A 21,488-nucleotide genomic window follows, 5' to 3' on the forward strand; every position below is an offset into this window, starting at 1 on the left:
AGGAAGGTGCCCACAGCTGCTACTGTCGCCCCCTCCAGGAATCCCTGCTAGAGGAGAACCCTGAGAAAGCCTTCTATGGCTCAGAGGAAGACGAGGCCAAGGGCACTGGGTCTGAGGAGGCGACTGCCACTCCACTACCTGCTCGAAAGCCCTATGTCATGGATCCTGATCACCGGCTTCTGCTACGCAACACCAAGCCACTGCTGCAGAGCCGCAGTGCTGCGGTGGTGATGGCGGTGGCACAACTCTACTTCCACCTGGCACCCAAGGCAGAGGTGGGCGTCATCGCCAAGGCACTAGTGCGCCTGTTGCGAAGCCACAGGTTGGTGACACCCCGCAGCGCCTCCTGACTCCCACACCCTGGCTGTTCTGTAGTCCTGGTTGTATTTCACCCTACGGCACCCTCCTCAACCCTCCTCAACCCTCCTCACCATTCCCACACTGCCCTGCATCCTGCCCCTTCTCTTACTGGCTCTCTCCTCCCAACTATTTGACCCACTTGTCTTCCTCCCTATTTACTGCCCCTTGCCTCATCTGAGGGGCCCTGGTACCTCTCACCTGTCCTCTCTGCAGCGAGGTGCAGTACGTAGTACTCCAGAATGTGGCCACCATGTCCATCAAGCGCCGGGTGAGCATGCAATCCGAGCTGACTCTGCCTGGAAGGCTTCTGTGGGTTCTGGAGGCACTATTGCTGGCATAGGGCAAGATGGGGGGTTGTTCTTGCTGTACAAAGTGTGGGAAAGGGAAGATCCCCAAATGCAGGCTAGGAACAAGGCCTGGATCCTGAGGGACCACTGAGTGGGGATGCCCAGTGAAAAAAGAACAAGTCAGATCTGAGATGGGGAGGTGAAGACTTGGGAAGGGGAGGGCAGTGGTGAAGCTGGAAGGGTAGTAGGCTCAGTGTCAGGAGGGGAGGGTAGCTCTGGAAGAGTCAGGCCTTGGGATGGGCTGAAACTCCCTGGGGATGCTCTCTTGTACCAGGGTATGTTTGAGCCTTACCTGAAGAGCTTCTACATCAGGTCCACTGATCCCACCCAGATTAAGATCCTAAAGGTGAGTGATGGGCCAAGTGCAGTTGGCCTCTCTAGGCCCTCCCTATTCCCTCTTCATTCCCAAATACTCATTCAAACAGCTGACAGTGGCCACCTTGGTGGTGACCTATTTCTGGGGCTAAGTCTAGGGCTTCCTATACTGCAGCTGTTTGTTCTGGGAGCCAAAGAGAAGGGGACTGCCCTTTCCCTACTATGCACAAGTTACTCTTCACATAAGAAGTAACTTGATTTTAGTAACAACCCTATAAAGTATACATAACCTCCATTTTATAAAAATATAGACTCCGGAAATGTAGTAACTGCCCCAAGGTCACAAAATTCTCCTGACTCCATACTTTTTCCACAACAATTTTTTGCGTCACCCCTACGCCTGCTCCCCCCAGGCTTTTGTGCAAACAAACATGAACAGAAAGTAGCAGGAGCCCGAACCTCCATCCTATTCCTGCTCTGCTGTGTCATTATTGAGTGATTTCATTAATCCTCCTAACCCTTGGGAGCATCTACTATGTATTAGTCTTATTCCTGGATCTAGTGGATATAGATGGAGCAAGCTAATCAGGGACCCTCCACTAGGACCCTCTGCTAGTGGTTGGGTAGGATCTCTGTCTACTGTGTCTGTCTGGAAAGAGGAAGAGACATTAAGTAGCTAATCATGAGACACATGGAAAAATCTGTTCCTGAAAGATAGTAAAGTGAGAAGAGGGTAGAAAATTATAAAATGTGGGAAAGGACTTTTTCTAGTTGTGTTAAGGAAGTTTCCCTTGAGAAGTTGAGACTTGAGCTGAGGCTTGAGAAATGAACATGGCTACCTAGGTAAATGCAGAGAAGAACTGTTCCACACAAATGGAAGAGCATATACAAAGACCCTGAGGTAGAGAAGGGCATATAACTGGAGCATAGAGGACAAGGGGGAGAATAGTGGAAAAGGTGAGTCAGTAACAGTCAGATCCTTCAGGGACTTACAGACCTTAGTTTCTATCCTAATAGCAATAGGAAGCTTTAAGTTTTCAAAGGTGGTAGGAGGTAACATGCTTATACTATAAATATACTCTGTCAGAGAATCCATTTAAGAGGCAAACTGGAACTCTTGCATTTTGGACAAGTTTTGTCATCTTTCAGTTTTCTCATTTACCTAAGCATGATGCAGGGCTGTCCTGAGAATTGTTTTCTGGTTTGTGAGGTGTGTTTGAAATGAAAACATGGAAACCCCACTGGCCACCCTGCCCACTTTCTGCTCCTCTACCCCTTCCTGCAGCTAGAAGTGTTGACTAACCTGGCCAATGAAACCAACATTCCTACTGTCCTACGGGAATTTCAGGTATGGTTCAGAGAGCAACTCCTATTCAGAGGGTCCCAGGAGGAGGTATCCTTTAATTCTTGTGCTCAGTGACAGTTGCCCCAGTGGGTTATGCCTTTCCTATGAGCCCAAAGCTGGAAAAAGTGTTTTGTGTCCCCATTCCAATGCCTTCTGCTGACTTTGGGCTAAGGAAGGACTAGAAGGGTATAGGGTTGGGACATCTCTCCCAAGATTAGCCTTTGGCATGATAAGCCATAAAATGAAAGATCAAAATCACCCTAAATTTGCAGAATCATGAAGGGTTGCTACCTATGGAATGTTACTCTCTCACAATGTCCCACAGACTTACATTCGCAGCATGGACAAAGACTTTGTGGCAGCCACCATCCAGGCCATTGGGCGCTGTGCAACTAACATAGGCCGAGTTCGTGACACCTGCCTCAATGGTCTAGTGCAGCTTCTATCCAACCGTGATGGTCAGTGTTTGCCTGTCTAAGTGTCCAACTTTGATTATCAGTGTATGCCTGCATGTTTGACTCTGGCTAATGAGTATTCTCTATCTATCTAGGCACAATGTGTGTTCATTGGTCTGTCTGGCTCAGTTAGTGTCTGAGTATTCCTATATCTCTGAGAAGTATGGGGGTTGAGGACAAAAGCCAGTGCCATGAAGGCATTGCAGATGTGTCCACCTAGGTGTGGCCATATGATTATCCCTGGGCCCACATACTCATTCTCCTTCCCTAGAGCTTGTGGTCGCAGAATCAGTGGTGGTCATTAAAAAGCTGCTTCAGATGCAGCCAGCACAGCATGGAGAGATCATCAAACACCTGGCAAAGCTCACAGACAACATCCAGGTGAGGGAGTAATCCCACGTTTCCCAATCCACCCCAGTGTTGTCCCTATGATTTTAAGACCTTATAACTAAATACTCTAGCCTATCAAAACTCAACTCTGCAAACTTCTACATTGGTTCTAAAAGATCTTCAGGTAGAAGAAAGAGGCTGGATCATGTGATCCTTGCCCTGTTGCCTAAGATTTGCCTCCTGTTGGGGATCCCTCACTGAGCTCCATAGCCTTTACCACCACTCTCATTTTCTCTCTAAAGTTTTGGCCAGGGATGGCTGACTGACAAATTCTGTGTTTCTCTGTGTCACCGCTGAGTTGAAAAATCCAAACATGACATTCCTGAAGAATAACATAGCAATAGAGCAATGAGGAACAATGAATCCCCAAAATCAATCTTTTAAACCATGACTAACTTTGGGGTCTGAGGCTCTGCCCATTCTAATGAAACCTTGGGAAGAGGGAAAGTGCTGTCCAGAAAATGCTTACCTCTAACCTCTCTTCTACCCGCCCCACTCCCACTTTCAGAGAACCCAGAAGACTATATAGGCCAGCACAAACAGGAGGGATGCCATTTCCTTAGCAGTCCCCATTGCCACTTTTACCCCAGTTCTAACTCCTCTCCTATGCCTACAGGTGCCCATGGCACGAGCCAGCATACTGTGGCTCATCGGAGAGTACTGTGAGCATGTCCCCAGGATGGCACCTGACGTTCTGAGAAAAATGGCCAAGTCATTCACAGCAGAGGAGGACATTGTTAAGCTACAGGTCATCAACCTGGCAGCCAAGCTTTACCTGACCAACTCTAAGCAGGTTAAAGACTCATACACACTCCTCCTATTTTCTAGTCCTCAGAAACTGCCTTAGACAGTGTTCTTTTGGCATACCTCAGTCAGACTTGAACTACAGTCTCTATTTGGGGAAAGGTGAATCAGGGGAGGTGGCTAGTCTTCCTAAATAACTAATGCTACTCCAGTATCCATAACTATTCTAGGGAATCAGGAGCCTGGTAGGGCTAGTGTTCACTGTGGAGAGGCTATCCTGTGAGACTGTGATTCATGTCTGCCAATAGAAGTATCCCTATCTGCCACCTTTGGAACCCTGGGCTGTGAAGAACCACAATTGATTGGAACTAATGGAAGGGGCCAGCAGTGACAGGCACTGATGGGGGATACATCCTTGGAAGTACAGGCTTTGCTTCTTCCCAAAGCTTGATGATACATGGCCAACCTGTGCTAGGGAAAAGGAAGTAAGTCACTGTTCAGGCTTGGGTGGTACTAGTGATTAACCTCATTCTCAAGGTGAAGGATTCTGAGGGTTACCATAGCCAAGGATGAGGTTTGACTAAAATGGAATATCAGGTATCAAAAGATTCATGGGTGTCTAGCATTCTCTGAGATAGCTCCAGAGGGTTCTAAGAATAAAGTGTCATGGATAGAACTTTTTCAAGGTATTGGAGACACTAAACACCAGGAAAGTTCCTACCTTCACTACCCCATTCAGTTCATCAAGACAGGAATTGGCATACTACTGTCCAATGGACCATGTCTTGTCTGCTGCCTGTTTTTGTAAATAAAATTTTGTTTTTGGAACACAGCCATGTTTATCCAATATGTATTGTCAATGGCTGTTTTTATGCTACAGTGGCAGAGTTGATGAGTTGAAACTGTAGGCCCCCAAAGCCTATAATAGTTACTTTCTGGTCCTTTATAGAGAAAGTTTGTCAATCCTTGAAGCAAAATGTTTGGGTGAATGGGATCTACAGCAGGGCCATTCCCTGGAGACCGCAGCGTCCTAGCCAGACCTGAAGGTGGCTTCTTGTCATTCTGTGGGAATCTTTGGATGGTTGTACTTGGCTTCTTCACTAGCTCCTCTGATTCATGGTGACTATCATGAGACCAGGGACTCAAGTGAGGTACATAGAGTCCCCAAGTGTTGGGATTCTTGCCAGAAGTCCAAAGGAAAACATCTACACGGTTGTTGCTGCCATATGGAAGCAACAAAGTACTGCGTTTTGGTATTATATGGAAGTAGATTAGAGAGAGAGAAGTTAGAGGGAGCACCCTGGGGAAGCATTCCATCAAATGTTTGTGTTCTTTCTTTGTTCAGATGAGAGGAAGGAGCAGGTTGAAGGAACATTTGAAATGATGAAACTGATCTGGGGATGTGGAGTGTAGCTCAGTGATAGAACATGTTTACATGCATAAGGCCCTGGTGCACCCTCCCAAAGATGAAGTGGAAAGGGTGGGGAGCTGCCCAGGTAGTAGGGGTGGAGGGAGTCTGACATGCCTAGGACTAAACCACAGTCCTGAGACCCAGGGACTAATCTATGGAGAGGTTGGCATGTTTTCATAACCTGGTCCTGCCCATATAATCATTGTCACTGCCATGATGGATGGTGGCACTTGATTTCTGCAGTCACTATTCTGATTCATGGTGACTAGCATGAGCCCCAGCCTCAAGCTGAGGTAGGAAGAACCACCAAGTCCTGGGACTCTTAAAAAGTTGTCACTATCAACTATATGTGCATTTGTTTGTTCGTTAATTTAACACACATTTCCTGAGTGCCTGCTATTTACCCAGCACTTAGCCATGTTCTGGGGATTTGACAATGTATAGGACATGTTTACTAGCATCTAAATGCTCATAACTAAGAAAGAGAAACAGCATAAAAATAAACATTTTAAATACAAAGTAGTAAGAATTACAGTCAGGGTTAATGCAGAGAGCTGTGGGTATATACAGCTAAACCCTTCTCCTAGGCAAGATATGAGGGATCCCATCCCCCACCAGGACACCCAGTATGTGCTGTTCAGGCAAATGATTCTGACCCCAAACTATGCTTCAGTTGAAGGTGGGTCTTCTCAGGCATAGGCCCCATAGAATTGGGGAGGACAGGGAGGCCTGTCCTTCTCCTTTCTTTCTTCCCAGCCTGTTCTGGAAGTGGTGGAGAATGGGGAATCTTTGCATACTAGGAGGCAGGCAGCTTGGATATACACATGGCCATCCTTGCAATACAGCAATGATCCTTCCCTCATCCTGGTACCATAAATAACAATCTGCCTCTGCTACAAGGCCAGAGCAATCTGAGTCATTCCTCCCTCCTTCCTGATTCTGCTGCATGCCATGTCCAGATCAGGCTGAGACCAAGAGGATTACCAAGATGGTGACTGTGTCCTATGATTCGTTATAGATAATCAGGTTCTGTTACACACAGACTCAGTAGATAAAAGTGACTGAGGGCTTGAGGGACTGGTAAAGAAAGTGGTTATTCAGCTACCTGGTTATAGCATGTGGGATAACTGCCTGGAATGCTTTTGGCAGGTGCTTTTATATGTCAGGTGAGTTGTTCATTTGTAAATTGTCCAATATTTTGGGTCTGGGATTGTGGCTCAGTAGTAGAGCATTTGCCTGATATGTGTAAGGCACTAGGTTCAATTCTCAGCACCACATATAAATAAATGAATAAAATAAAGGTCTTAGCAACAACTAAAAAAAATTTTTTAAATAATTTTAAAAATTGTCTAATATTTTAATCTTTTCATTTCTGTTTTCTTCTAGTACTTTCATGTTTAGAAAGTTTTATTAATATTTATTTTTTAGTCTTAGGTGGACACAACATCTTTATTTTACTTTTATATGGTGCTGAGGATCAAACCCAGTGCCTCATGCATGCTAGGGGAGTGCTCTACCTCTGAGCCACAACCCCAACCCTAGAAAGTTTTTAATATTCACATATCAGTTATATTTTTCATTTATAATTCCTCCAAACTTTTTTCTGGTTTCATATTTTTAAATTCATTATATCAGTTTTCTACTGTTTCAGACAAGACAGGTTTATTTTCTCACAGTTTCTAAACATCAGGGTCCATGAATGATTTTGTTAGGTCTTTTGCAAGGCTACCATAGAGCCACACCCATATAGAATGTGTTTTCACTTAGAGGTTCTGGAGGGAAGGGTTCACTTTTAAGCTCATATGGTAGCCATTTTAGTTCCTCAAGGTTATAGGGCTGAGGCCCTGGCTTCTTGCTGGCAGTTAGCTGGAGAACACCCTTAGCTTCTGGAGGCTGCTGTCAACTACTTCCACATGGGCCTCCCAGTGTGACACTTTTTTCTTAAAAACAAGAACCTGGCTGCTAGCAAGACAGAGTCTTGTATCCCTGTCACCTTTGCTGCATTCTGTTGATCAGAAGCAAGTTCCAGGTCTTGCCTACACTAAGGTGAAGTAATTACACAAAGGTACAAATACTAATAAGCAGGGACTGGTAGGAAAGACCACAAAGTCTGTGCGCCATACCCATATAGAATGTATTTTTGTGTAGTTTGTGAATTGAGGATGTGTTTTAATTATTTTTATTTTAATTTTAAATTGTTTTTGGTACTAGGGATTGAACCCAAAGGTACTTTATCAGTGAGCTACACATTTTTGTTTTTCATTTTGAGACAGGGTCTTGCTAAGTTGCTAAGGGTCTCAAGGAGTTGCTGACGCTGGCCTTGAACCTGTGATCCTCCTGCCTGAGCCTTTATTTATTTATTTTTAATACTGAGAATTGAACCCAGGGCACTTTACCACTGAGCCAAATACCCAGTCCTGTTTTTATTTTTTAATTTTTATGTTGAGACATTTTCTGACTAAGTTGCTTAGGGCCTTGCTAAGTTGCTGAGGCTGATTTTGAACTTGCGATCCTCCTGCCTTGGTCACCTGAACCACTGGGATTATAGGCATGCACCATCATGCTTGGCTATTTTAGTAATTTTTTAGAAAACATTTTTTTTTAGCTGTAGACAATACCCTTATTTATTTATTTACTTATTTATTTTTTTAAAGAGTGAGAGAGAGGAGAGAGAGGGAGAGAGAATTTTAATATTTATTTTTTTTTAGTTCTCGGCGGACACAACATCTTTGTTTGTATGTGGTACTGAGGATCGAACCCAGGCTGCACGCATGCCAGGCGAGCGCGCTACCGCTTGAACCACATCCCCAGCCCACACTTATTTATTTATTTTTATGTGGTGCTGAGGATTGAACCCAGGGCCTTGCATGTGCTAGGCAAGTGTTCTACTGCTGAGCCACAACCCTAGCCCTATTTTAGTATTTTTTGTATGGTCAATTTTCACAGAATAATAAGTAGTTGCAAGGTATATGTTAACATAGGTTATTGAAAGGAAGTCAGTGTTCCCCACTTCCATGGCAACTGGGGTCCATTGGTCAGTGGAAAATTTTTCTGTTCTTAAAGTATATCTCCTAGGCTCTCTTGAGCAGCCTTGTAATTCCCATACATCCTGGTGAGCCGAGGTTGATGTCCTAATGGTGCAGACTAGATACCATAATCCCTGGAGAATAGGTTGTTAGGGTGGAGAAGGATAATGAATTGTAATCAGCAGATCCTACAGTGAGAGGGTGGACCAGCCCCTTCTTATGTGGGTTGTTGACATGCAGTTAAGGCTGTGGACAGATGAATCCAAATCCCAAAACAATTTTTTCTAGAATGAGGCGAGGAATGAAGAGGATTTATGATAAGTCAGCTGGGAAGTCTGTGAAAGAGGATACCATCCTAAACTAAAAATAGGATTGACAGCATCTTGATAATGGACTACACAGATAAGGACATCTGCCATCCTTGGTTGGTCAGATAATGTCTGGCAAAAGGAGGGGCAGTCTATAATGAAATCCATTATGATATTGCCCTATTTTCATGTTTTAAGATCTATTGCATTAGGGGAAAGAATGAGGTTAGAGATATTTATTTGTGACTAGAATTGTATTGCAGGCGCTGTTATGCTGGAAGGGACTGAGCTGAACATCAGGCCATCAAAGTCCCTGTGGGCTATGAGGTAGATTGGAGTGGAGTTACAGTAGTTCCCTAAAGTGATGTGGGGGGAATTCTGCCACATCAGCTGCTCTCATTCTGGGTTAGCATCTAGGGGGCTCTGCCCCTCATGGACATCTGCCTGATAGCTCTGCTAGATTAGCTAGGTCAGCTGTATCCAAGTATGGATGTGACAGTATGTCATCAGAAATCTTAGGAAGACCAGAGTCAGTTCCAGGTTTCATCCTGCTGGTCCCCACTGCCCCCAGGAACTTTGGCTATTGACTCCTTGGTGTTTTTTATCTTGGTCACAGGAGATGGAGACATGGAGACCGAGGTCAGGGAAGCCCCCTTACGTCAACATATAAGCAAGGGGGAAGTGGGGCTCCAGTGGGACAGGTTTGAATGCAGAGCTGATGGGTTTCTCAACCTGGGAGGTCACCTAATGATTTTACTTCTTCTCTATAAAATAAGGAGAAGGGCTGTAGAGACTGAGATAGTTGAAGCACATAGTACAGTGCCCAGTACCAGAAAGAACTCCATAAATAATGACCACTACCACTCTCATTGTGTTAAGTAAGGCAGGTTAGATTAAGCCAAGACCAGGGCGGAAATTGAGACTTTAGGTCCTTGGATATAATAGCTGCCTTGACTGCACACTATGAATTCCATGTGATCTCAGCAAACTCATAAGCAACTGCTGTTTGCTTTGATCTTATGACAGCCTTCCACGAAAAGATTGGTGCCTCCAGGACCCCTATGCTGCACTGAAACTTTTATGTGGGTTGACAGGGCAGGTAGGCAGCTCCTGCCAAAGTGATCTCCATTTATGCCCCCCTCTTTGTGTTGTTTACTTTTTCCATGGCTGGTGGAGCCTGGAAACCATGAGGTCTAGCAGAATGTTCCAGGCTTCCACTCACCCTGCTGCTCCAGAGTAGAGATTGAAGTGGAGGGGACCATAAACCTGAGGAAGAATGGAGTCTGGGACCAAGAAACAATAGAGTCTAAAAGAGAAACCTCTCCAAGGTAGTTGTCATAGTTGGGGGCAAGAGTCAGCGCCAAAGAGATTAAATGAAACTGAAATGTGAAGCCTGGGGCCATGACAGATGGGGAGGAAAAGTTGGATGTGGGCAGGCAGTTGTAATTGAGGAGAGGAACTCTGCTTGGAGATGTCAGCTGAAAGAAGCTGAATCAGAGCCTCCTGTGCTCCGATCCTTTCTGTTTGCTGCTGAGCCACCTCATCTTCTTCCTCCAGACCAAGCTGCTGACCCAATATGTGCTGAGTCTGGCCAAATATGACCAGAACTACGACATCCGAGACCGAGCACGCTTCACCAGGCAGCTCATTGTCCCTTCAGAGCAGGGTGGGGCCCTCAGCCGCCATGCCAAGAAGCTCTTCCTGGCACCCAAGCCAGCCCCAGTCTTGGAGTCATCCTTCAAAGGTAAAAGCAGAAATCAAGAGAAACTTCCTCAGGGGAAAGCTGGAATTGGCCAGGTCCCCAGCCCCAACCCTTCCCTGAGATCCCAGCCTTAGGATTCTGTGGGCAGAACTTCAGGGAAATGCCAGTCCTGGCCCTGGATTACCTCTTTTACCCACTCACAACCACCAGATATATCATCTCACCTGAGTGTATTCCCTCAGGATGGGGTTCTGAATCCTCTCTTACTCTCAGGCTCCCTTTTCTGCCCTTCTTGAGTATGCTGAAGGCTTGAGAATCTATATTCAGAAGCTAAATACCAAAGACACAGGAAGGCAGGAAGAAAAACAGCATACAAGAGAGAGGTGTATATTTATAAGGGGTTCTGAGATGTAGTTGCCAGAACTGTACATAATCATTCGAGATCATCCCAGATCTCTGGCCCCAGGCCTTCAGCTTGACTCTGTTCATGGGTTTGGTCTGGGAAGGGTCCTCCAGCTGCCTCTCAGGGACCGAATTCAAGAGGGCAGTAGTCCCTTTCTGCCCCAACACTTGGCTCATACATAGGTCTCTGGGTTGTCTTCCTACACCAGCTGCCCTACCTCTGACTCAAACTCCTTTCCACTCCCATTCTGGCTGCTCAGCTCTCCCCACTGTGTCCAGAGCTAAACCAGACATGCCTCCTCCCCCTTGGCCCAGCCTGACCAGCCTCTTATTCACAGCTGTCAGACAGTTTATACCACTTTGGCCTCCCTCCAAAGCCTGGCTTTGCCCTGAAAGTGATGCCATACTCTCCCTTCTGCTTCCCCACAGAGAAGATCCAAACAGACAGGCCAGCAGCATCTCTGGGCCCAGAGTTTCCTTCTGCCTGCTCCTGCAGGTCTACCTGTAGCAATCCTCAGTCCCTGGACTGGCCTGGATGGCAGCTTTTTCTTCCAGCATGTGGGCCTAAAGGTGCAATTAGAGTGCTGAAGCCATTAGAGGACACATCCATTTCCTTCTCCTACATAGCTAGGGAGTCCTGACTAGAATCACCACATAGCCCCAGTAGAAGACAACTCCTAAGTCATTCCTAGTTGCCACTTCTGATTTCTAAACTTGTCTCCAGACCGGGACCACTTCCAACTGGGCTCACTATCCCACCTGCTCAATGCCAAGGCCACAGGATACCAGGAGCTTCCAGACTGGCCAGAGGAAGCTCCTGACCCGTCTGTGCGCAATGTAGAGGTCAGTGAAGTCGAAGGTGGAATTGTATCTGTGTGTATGTGTGAGGGAAAAAAAGAGAGAAAGAGATGGATGTGGGGGAGGCAGGCAGCAGGGAGTACTGACAGTGTTGGCCCAGTCCTCCTGATACCATCCCTATACACAGGAAGAAGACCTCTCCCTTATTGAGACCCACGTGGGCCTGTTGGGCGAATACACTGAGGTCCCCTCTGTGTGCTGTGTACTCTCCTCTCTGCCCCATACTGAACTCCCTGTCCTCATGTGCTATACCCCCAGCCTTCTCTACACTGTTTCTTCCTTGGTTGAGCAGTATCCCTCTGTAGTTTGTGCCCCTCTTTCCCATTACTCCCTTTTGGGGACAGGATCAGCCAGGGCCCCCAAAAGAGGAATGGTGAAAGGTCAAAAGAGCCTGTACTTTCCTTTCCCCTCTCTGACAATGAGGAAATGACCCTCCATCTCACTCCCATCTCCAGGTACCTGAATGGACCAAGTGCTCAAACCGGGAGAAAAGGAAGGAGAAGGAAAAGCCCTTCTACTCAGACTCTGAGGGGGAATCTGGCCCCACAGAATCTGCAGACAGTGGTGAGGAGACAGGCAGAGCTGGAGTCCTCTGTGCTTCTGCCCACATGCATGCCTGTGTGTCCGAGGGAACTCTGTGTGTGTATTTGTATGGTCAGTGACCTAGGGGTGTGTACCTGCTTGTGTTTTTGTGCACCTAAGGGATTCATTTCCATATATGTATGTGCTTATGAATAGCAGCATCTATTCATATATGTCTACCTGTGCCCTTGTCAATTCCAATTGGCATCTGGGTCTGGGAGCAGGTCAGAGGGTTTTAAGGCTTCAGAGCTGAGTCTAAAGCTGGGAACGTGGGCACCTGCTTTGGACCTAGGGAGGCCTGCATATGAAGGAGACCTAATACCATTTCTCCACAGAGCCTGAATCTGAGAGTGAATCGGACAGTAAGAGCAGCAGTGAGAGTGGCTCTGGGGAGTCTAGCAGTGAGTCTGACAATGAAGACCAGGATGAGGATGAGGACAAAGGGAGAGGCAGTGAGAGGTAAGAGGAGAACGAGTCAGATGGCTAGTGAGGTTCACAGGTTTCCCCTGGATATAAAAAGCTTATGCTTAGCTTTAGTCAGCCTCCTATGAGGTCCTGAGCTCCTCATGAGTGCTGGGGGCCAGCAGACCACCCATGGGTCAGCTCACATGCTGGTTGCTTTGGTCAGCTGCAGAAAGCCTCTGAGACCTCATGGGAATGGTAAGAAGCAATCAGAGCCTTAACTGGTAAGGGTGTTTAAAACTCTTACGGGGGCCAGACATAGGAGCCCAAGTATGGGTTCTACTGGCCCAGATTCCCCGGCTCCCTGCCATTTTTCAGGACTTCTTCTGCTCCTCTATGAGGCAAGAAGTGAGTATCCAGGCTGGACCTGAGCCCTTTTTTCCCCCTCTCTCCTCCAGTGAACAGAGTGAGGAGGAAGGTGAGAAGAAGAAGAGAAAGAAGAGGAAGAAGTTGCCAGAGGGACATGGAGAAGACTCATCCTCAGATGAGGGCAGTGATTCCAGCAGTAGCTCCTCAGAGTCCGAGGTGACTTCAGAGTCTGAGGAGGAGCAAGATGAACCTGCCTCCTGGAAGAGGAAAACAGTGAGAGCCTTACCAATGTTCTCCCTACCCTCTGAACCAGACTCTAACATCTCCTGTTATCTGAAACAGGCCATGCTCTTCCACTCAACCCATTACAGACCAGGTGCTTCCCTTCCTCACACCCACAATCTATTTTTCTCTTTTAGCCTCCCAGCAGCAAAAGTGCCCCAGCAGCCAAGGAGATCTCCTTGCTTGATCTAGAGGACTGTGAGTTTTGGTGTTGGGGAAGTCACATCAGGGAGGAGGTCAAGGGATTCAGAGCCACTTAAGCTCTGAATCAGGTTTCTAAGGTCTAGGGTTGGGGTATAGGGTGGGCATTTTCCTCCAGGCTGCCATGTGTATCACTGTTCATGGTGCCAAATGGTTGCTTCTTGCACTCTGGGCTCCCCATTCAACCCAAGCCAACTTTGCCTCTGCCTCATCATGATCTTATGTCCTTCCACAGTCACTCCTCCCGGCATCCAGCCTGTGTCTCCTCCCACGGTTGTGTCCACTAGTCTGGCTGCTGACCTGGAGGGCCTGACACTCACAGACTCCTCTCTGGTACCTTCGGTGAGTAGGACTGGAGAGGGACTGAGCTGAGGGAAGGGACCCATCTCCACGATGCATCCTGTGGTGTGAATTTGTATGTGAGAGGAGATATGATAGAGGGGATAGCTTTGACTCCCAGTTGCAGGATGGCCCTTGGTAGGGGCAAGGCTGGGACAGACTCTTTTCTTCCTCCTCCACCACTCTAGCTGCTGAGTCCAGTGCCAGGTGTTGGCAGACAGGAGCTGCTGCACAGAGTAGCTGGCGAGGGGCTGGCTGTGGACTATGCCTTCAGCCGCCAAACTTTCTCCGGGGATCCCCACATGGTGTCTGTGCACATCTACTTCTCCAACAGCTCTGAGACTCCCATCAAGGGCCTACATGTGGGCACCCCCAAACTGCCTGCTGGCATCAGCATCCAAGAATTTCCAGAAATTGGTACAGAAGGGCTTTGCAGCGGGAGGAGGAGGAGGCTTCTGGGCAGAGACAATCTTTTTGTGGTTGATAATTTTGGGAACAAGCAAGGGGCCTGGCTATAGGGACACAGTGATTGTATCTAACATCCATAACGTGGTGGATGAGATAGATTAGGAAACAAGCAAGTTTGTATAAGGGCAGGAAGTACTTGCAGCAGAAGATTTAAGCCTTGGTTGCTTTATAACTGAATTAAATGGGCTGAAGGTAAGTGAGGGAAGACATTTAGATACAAGGAGGAAACTAGAGATTATTTGCAGGGACCCAGAAATCTAGGATTCCATAGAGAACTGGTCGGGTCTGACTGGGAGGGGGAGAATGGGGCTTGATTGGGCTCCAAGTCTATCAGGTGATGGTGTCTCTGCTCCCCCTTTCCATTTCTCACATCACTCAGAGTCACTGGCACCTGGAGAATCTGCCACTGCTATAATGGGCATTAATTTCTGTGACTCAACCCAGGCAGCCAACTTCCAGCTGTGGTATGTGTCCAACTCATATGGGGTGGAAGGGTGGGCTGGAAAGAAGCAACATCAAAGTGAATCAGAGATGGAGGTGGGGGTAGGTGGGGCTACATCAGGATTGGGTGGGTCTGGCAGCCATCTGAAGCCCTCAGTGAGGTCTGACCTCTCTCTTCTGTTGCCTTCACCTCTTGCCTCTGAGGGAGTCAGGGTGGATGGGTGAGGGGGAGAGATGCTAGCCTCACTTCTTCTCTCTTTCCACTCTTCCCAGCACCCAAACCCGACAGTTCTACGTCTCCATTCAGCCACCTGTTGGGGAGCTGATGGCCCCTGTATTCATGAGTGAGAATGAATTCAAGAAGGAGCAGGGTAAGCAAGCACTCCCTGGGAGTGGGTAAAGAGGAGCTCAGCACCACCCACTACTGTTAAGTTCCACAGTTCAGACGTGTGGGGAAAATCTCAGCTCCCTCAAACAGAGACCCTATAATTTGTTGCCTCTAGAAAAGCCTTTACAGATACCGAGGCATTCTGGTGAGGCTTTGGAAAGACTCAGCCAGGCAGAAACATCTAGAACCTCATCCCAGGTAGGGAAACAGCACATGCAGAACTGTGGTGTTTAGTGTTGGGGGCAGATTGGTTTGGGGCATAGGAGTCCCTGGCATAGAGGATTAGTAAAAACAAAGCTAAAAAGCAATATGTGTTTGGTTTCTAATTTTTAGGAATTTCGAATGCCATGCTAAAGGATTGCAGTTCTAGAATTTTGGAGTTGAAAGCAGTCCTAGAGAGATATGACTGCAGACTTTATTTTCCTAGTAGTAGAGAAGTCACTGAAGGAAGGTGCAGGTTCAATCCTTGGCTTTAAAAGAGAAATCTGACAGTACTAGCAGCTAGGACTGGAATAGCCTGTAGAGAGAAAAAAAAAAAAAAGAGGCAGCCCAGCACAGATGAGGGAAATAAGGGGCTTCATGAGCCCTAGCTATTATTTCTGAACTTCTGTTCTCTTGATGTACAATCTTGGGCTAAATTCTATAACTATACAGTTATTGTAGTAGATCAGATGAGAGATGGTGAGGCAAGGGTCAGAGCTGTGGCAAAGAGAAAGAAGGCCTGGGGGTGAATGTTGAGACTGGGAAGAGAGAAGCCATGGGTAGCTGCCCTGAGAGGGAGGAGAGGTGATATATTAGCATATTCTAGAATTTCTGGCTTGGATAGTAGGAAATAAGTAATGCCCTTCATCTAGAACAGAGTTTGGTGATTTTTTTCTGTAATGGATCATAAAGTAACTGTTTCAGGCTTTCAGGGTTATGTGGTCTCTGTTTCAGTTATTCAGCTTTGCTGTTGTAACACACAAATAGCCATAGACAAGATATAAATGAATGATTGTGGCAGTATTCCAATAACATCTCACAGATACTGAAATTTCAAGTTTATTTAATTTTCATGTGTCACAAAATACTAATATTCTTTTGACTTTTTCTCCCAATATTTCAAAAACATAGACACCATTGTGGGCCTTATAGGTGGTGGCTGATTTATCCTACAGGCTATAGTTTGACTAACGTCTGATCTAGAAGAAAGAACAGATTGAGTAAGACAGGAGGAAATATCATGGTTAGTTTTGTGAAAGCTAATTTTGAAGTGCATTTGGGAATTCAAGAGGAGTCAGTATGCCACTGAACATGGGGGTCTGTGTCCAGGAATCACTTAAATCCTGGAGTCATGAGCATAGAGGCCACAATGGAAGCTGTGAGTATAGATGAGATCACCCTGGCAGAGAGAGTTGGGGAGGGGTGATAAGAAGCCAAGGATAGAACCTTGAGGAAAATCTTTATTCTACAGATAAAATGGAGGTGAATATGCGGGCTGGGACTGTGGCTCAGTGGTGGAGCACTCGCCTAGCATGAATGAGGCACTGGGTTTGATCCTCAGCACCACATAAATATAAGGTGAAGATATTGTGTCCACTTAAACCTAAAAAAAATAATAAATATTAAAAAAAATGACTGTGTGTACTCAGAACTTTTTTAAAAAAAGGGAGGTGAATAGGAAGAAGAGCAGAGGGGAAAATTAGGAGACATGATAAGACAGCAGTGTGCTTTGGGCTGGTCTACAGGCCATGATGACCAAAAACCTACAGATCCAGCATCTAGAAGACCACTGTCATCCTCACAGAGAGCAAGTCACTACTAAAGGAATCCAGAAGCTAGTTGTAGTGGGTAGGAGGGAGACCAAGGCCTTGAGGTAATGAAGTCCTTTTTGGAAGAGTTTGGTCATGAATGAGGAAGAAGACAAGGAATTGGCATGATGAAGGTATTCTCTTCCAGAATATTTTTTTTTTAGAAATGGAGAGACTTGAACATGGACAGACTGAGGTACCATGGCAAGATATTAATAGCTAAGAATGGAAGGGGTGGAAGAAACAGGAGGGGCATGTCAGTTGTCTGAAGGAGAAGGATAATGGGATAGGGGAGAAACTGAAGAGCAGGCCTGTGGTGTGCAGGAAGGCAGAGAAAGGTGTTCACAGTTGACCAAAAGCTTGTGAGTGAAGAGAGAGGTCACCCTGTAGAGTAAGAGGTTCTGGGGATGCTGTAACGGTCTGGGGGTTTCAGGAACTGCTTTGGTAGAGGTTCAATTAAGGCACAATCTATGAGGCTTACATATGACTCCTGGACTCTGGTCAGGAGCCTAGCAACCACTGTCATCTCTTTGTGCGGGCTTAACCTCCAGGAGCTGGAAGAAGTTGACTGGATTGGAGAGTCACATCGGAAAGACCAAAAAGTGTGGGATCCATGGTGGAAGAAACTTCTAGAACTGCCTGGCCCCCAGGTTTAGTGGCCATTCCCAAGGGACTTGAAGCCCAGATGTCTGACAGCAGGAGGCACCAACAGTCTTTAGTCAGCACCATACATAAACCCCTGAGTGGAGGCAGGGAGGCTAGGCCAGACACCAAGGGAAGTACCTCTTCCCCAAAGTCAAAGAGGGAGATGCTGAACTTCCCTTAGCATGAGCACCACCCAGCCTAGAAGAACTGAATAAGAATAATTAGCAAGCAGATGCAGGTGCCAGCATCAGGCCCACTACAACTTCTGTCATCATCATGACCTCTACCCCTAGGAAAGCTGACTGGCATGAATGAGATCACAGAGAAACTCACGCTGCCAGATGCCTGTCGAAGTGACCACATAGTGGTACAGAAAGTGACTGCCACTGCCAACCTGGGTCGTGTTCCTTGCGGGACATCTGATGAGTATAGGTACCAGTAGAGGGGAAGTAAAGGGTTCTTATGGGGTATGACTTAAAGGAGGGATCCCAAGCCCTAGAGATAAGACCGTTCCAAATACAGTCACCATTAGCAGCTCTTCCCCAACCCCTTTCTCTACTCCTATCTCAGGTTTGCAGGGAGGACACTGACCAGTGGGAGCCTGGTTCTGCTGACTCTGGATGCCCGGCCAACTGGAACTGCCCAGCTGATTGTCAACAGTGAGAAGATGGTGATTGGTACCATGCTGGTGAAGGATGTTATTCAAGCTCTCACCCAGTAACTCCCAAATGCTGTGATGTTGAGACCTCTTTGGTCCTCACATATCCTTCCTCCGTGACATCTAAGCTATTAGTCCCTTTCTTTCTCTTTCTTTGTGTCCTATCAGCTTCCTCATGCCAGATAACATCTGGAGTGGGGTCTTCTCTCTCTCAGTAGTCTTTACTATGCCTTCCCCAAAACCCTTCCTCAGTGACTTGTGCAGAAGGAGACAGTATCTGCTGTCTTCAGCCCTTCCAGCTTTCTGTAGCTATTTGTGTAGTAAAATCTCAATAAAATGTCTTCTCCCTAGATGTTGACTTACCTTTCCTTCTAAGAGTGGCTGGCCCTTGTGACCTTGTAAGGGAGGCTATGGTTGGATCCTCAAGGTGACCTTCTCTAGGTTAGGAGGGTATAGGCATCTTTGTGAAAGGACATCTGGGTAGAGATGAGGAAGCCAAACCAGAATTACTCTTTGGTCCTTCAGTGTGGAAGCAAGTCCTCTTCAGTGTTTGTCATGTCCCTTGGTTTCCTTCTTGGACCCTTGAGTAAAAGGACTCATAATATGGGAAATTCCCTAAACAAAAGTGTGCAGTTCAAAATATGTCAAACTGCATCTGGATACAGAACCTGGAAGCCCCACCTGACTAGAGAGATGACTGAACTGGCCATCTTAGAAGGGAAAGAAAAGAAGATATAGAACCATGCTTCTCAAACTGCCTTGCATTCATCACTTGGGGGTCCTATTAACAAGCAGATTCTGATCAGTAGTTCATGGGTGGGGCCTAAGATTCTGCATTTCTAACAAAGTACCAGCTGCCAATGCTGCTGTTCCATGGTCACATTTGAGTAGTAATAATTAGAACCTCCACACCTGTGACAAACCTGGTGGCCCTCCCTGACACCTTCCTGTTGAGGTTGAGTAAACAATGTAAGAGGCATTCTATTACCATATGTTCTGCCCCACCAAAAGAAAACAAACAAGAAAAAAAGAAGAAAAAAGGTCTATGATCAAATAAGTTTAGAATGAAACATTAATTTAAATAAAATGAATTTAAGTGAATATTTCCATTCACCTTCTCTGAGCCTTTACTATGCTAATGTGCATATGACCACCCCTCTCCCCAAAGTGGGGCTACAGTTTGCAGTGTACCTAAGCCTGGCTTTGACTTTGGAATATTTTTTCAATAGAACATTTTGATTGAGTTATAAGGAACACACACTCCAGTAACAGCTTGAGATGTGGTGCCTCAGCTTCTAATCCTCCATGATCAAGGCTCTAGGTCCTTGGCCATGCCTTCCCACATCCCTGTCATGTAAGCATCCCTGAGTCTGTCTGTTCAGGGATAAGCCATGGTGAAGCAGATGTGAGACTCCTCTTAAGAAGAGAGAAAAAAGCAGTGTCAGGGAAAAGCCCTGCCCCTGACTCTGGGGAACTGATGGGCATAGTGGCACCAGAGAGCAGCTGGAGCTACTGCTTTCCTGAGAGCTTTGGGGCCCCACAGTCTCCCAAGGATCACTATTTTTGTAACTGAAGGTTCTGAGTTGGGATTTGAATGGTGGACACTTTTTCACTTTTGCCTCTGAATTGGCACTAAGATGGTAGAGGAGATTTTTAAAAAGAAATGTGAACAAGGACCATTAGAGAATTCCTTATAGGCCTTTATTGTACACTCACCTTCAATTGTGATCTGTGGTAGCCAGTCTCCAAGATGGCCCCAGTGATTCTTGCTTCCTGGTATTGCACTCTCATGTCATTCCCTCCCACATTTTTATCAGAGTTGGTGTGTGCACACAACAGAATACAAGTAATGGTATATCATTTCTAAGATTAGTTTATAAAAGGCATTGTGCCTTCATCTCAGTCTCACACCCTCTTCTCTCTGTGATCATTTGCTCTGGAGAAAGTCAACTGCCATGTCGTAGGCAGCTCAACAGAGAAGTCCAAGACAAGGAACTGAGGCCTTTGCCAGCACCCACTTGAATGAGCTTGGAAGCAGATCTTCCAATCCTAGGTAAAGCTGAAAATGCCTGTAGTTCTGGCTAACATGAGAGATCCTGAGTCAGAACCACCTAGCTTAGCCATTGTTAGATTCCTGACTCTCAGAAATGGTGAAATAATAAATTTTTATTTTTTTAAGCTACTTAGTCTCCAAACTGGCTATAATGTGTAATGGAGCAGCAATAAATAACTAATATAATCCAGCCTTCAACCCACCTCCAAGGATGTTGGAAAAGTTCTCAGAAGGAGCTTGAGACTGCAGTCTGCAGAGCAAGTGCTTCCACTGTCAGTGTCTGAGTGGTGTGCTGGAGCTGGTTCATCTCGCCTCATGAGACCAACAGTTATTACAGTTTTCAAGAATTTGTGAGCCGGATGGCGTCACACTGGCAATTTGAAATCAGCCATGGTGAGAGTGTTTACATCAGGGAAAGAGTCAAATATTACAAACCAGTCCTCCCTCCCCCAGCCACAAACCAGTCCTCCTTCCCCCAGCCAATTATCATTTACCAGCATTTTATTGCCCTGGATGACTCCTACTCCTTGTAGTTTTGAAAAGTTATATTTTAAGTTTAAACAATAAAATAACCACCTTTGTACTGATCACCCAATTTAAGACTAAAGCACTTATCAATCCAGTCAATACTCCCATCTCTCCACCCCATCCCCACCATTTCATAAGCTCTTCCTTTCCCACCTGAACTAAATTATCATTCTGCATTTTCTGTTATCAATGTCATGAATTTATCAATGTGTTCATATATATATATATACACACACACACACTCACATATATATATACACATACATACATACTTTGTGATAGTAGTGTGCTGCATATTTTAAATTTTTATATAAATAGCATCTTAAAATATGTATTTCCTGAATCTTTGCTTTTCTCACCCAATATCAAGACATGCTGATGTGATTAGCTTTATTTTTTTTATATATATGTGTGTGTATAATTTCATTGTATGATTATACCACCATTTATTGATCCACTCTCCTGTTGGTGGGAGATAAATTTGACCACAATGGAATTTAAATGTTTAGTTTATTGAGAGATAATATTTAAAACTTGAAAAGGCAAGCCATAGACTAGTCTGTTAATTTGTTTTGTTTTTGCAACTATAACAAAATAGCTATGAGCATTTTTACTCATGCCTCTTTAAACACGTATGAAAGCTTCTTTAATGTATTTTCCTAGAAGTAGAATTGGTGGG

At 45.9% G+C, this 21,488-nt stretch overlaps 1 protein-coding gene across 1 annotated transcript in view; it reads left to right on the forward strand.

Annotated features, from left to right (window-relative positions):
* Positions 1 to 18,476, forward strand: part of Ap3b2 (adaptor related protein complex 3 subunit beta 2) — a 35,417-nt gene extending 16,941 nt beyond the window's left edge. Inside the window, exons 8-26 of the mRNA XM_076848774.1 lie at positions 39 to 322; positions 574 to 628; positions 982 to 1,053; positions 2,308 to 2,370; positions 2,693 to 2,825; positions 3,094 to 3,203; positions 3,829 to 4,005; positions 10,259 to 10,445; positions 11,530 to 11,648; positions 12,119 to 12,227; positions 12,581 to 12,704; positions 13,106 to 13,289; positions 13,436 to 13,496; positions 13,735 to 13,841; positions 14,027 to 14,255; positions 14,686 to 14,770; positions 15,021 to 15,118; positions 17,864 to 18,002; positions 18,141 to 18,476. Coding sequence (XP_076704889.1) covers positions 39 to 322; positions 574 to 628; positions 982 to 1,053; positions 2,308 to 2,370; positions 2,693 to 2,825; positions 3,094 to 3,203; positions 3,829 to 4,005; positions 10,259 to 10,445; positions 11,530 to 11,648; positions 12,119 to 12,227; positions 12,581 to 12,704; positions 13,106 to 13,289; positions 13,436 to 13,496; positions 13,735 to 13,841; positions 14,027 to 14,255; positions 14,686 to 14,770; positions 15,021 to 15,118; positions 17,864 to 18,002; positions 18,141 to 18,291 — 2,487 coding nt within the window. The 3' untranslated portion in view covers positions 18,292 to 18,476. The remainder of the gene's footprint in view (positions 1 to 38; positions 323 to 573; positions 629 to 981; positions 1,054 to 2,307; positions 2,371 to 2,692; positions 2,826 to 3,093; positions 3,204 to 3,828; positions 4,006 to 10,258; positions 10,446 to 11,529; positions 11,649 to 12,118; positions 12,228 to 12,580; positions 12,705 to 13,105; positions 13,290 to 13,435; positions 13,497 to 13,734; positions 13,842 to 14,026; positions 14,256 to 14,685; positions 14,771 to 15,020; positions 15,119 to 17,863; positions 18,003 to 18,140) is intronic.
* The last annotated feature ends 3,012 nt before the right edge of the window (positions 18,477 to 21,488 follow it).

Source organism: Callospermophilus lateralis, chromosome 3 (genome assembly GCF_048772815.1).
Source record: "Callospermophilus lateralis isolate mCalLat2 chromosome 3, mCalLat2.hap1, whole genome shotgun sequence".
In the NCBI taxonomy this organism is placed as follows: Eukaryota; Metazoa; Chordata; class Mammalia; order Rodentia; family Sciuridae; genus Callospermophilus; species Callospermophilus lateralis.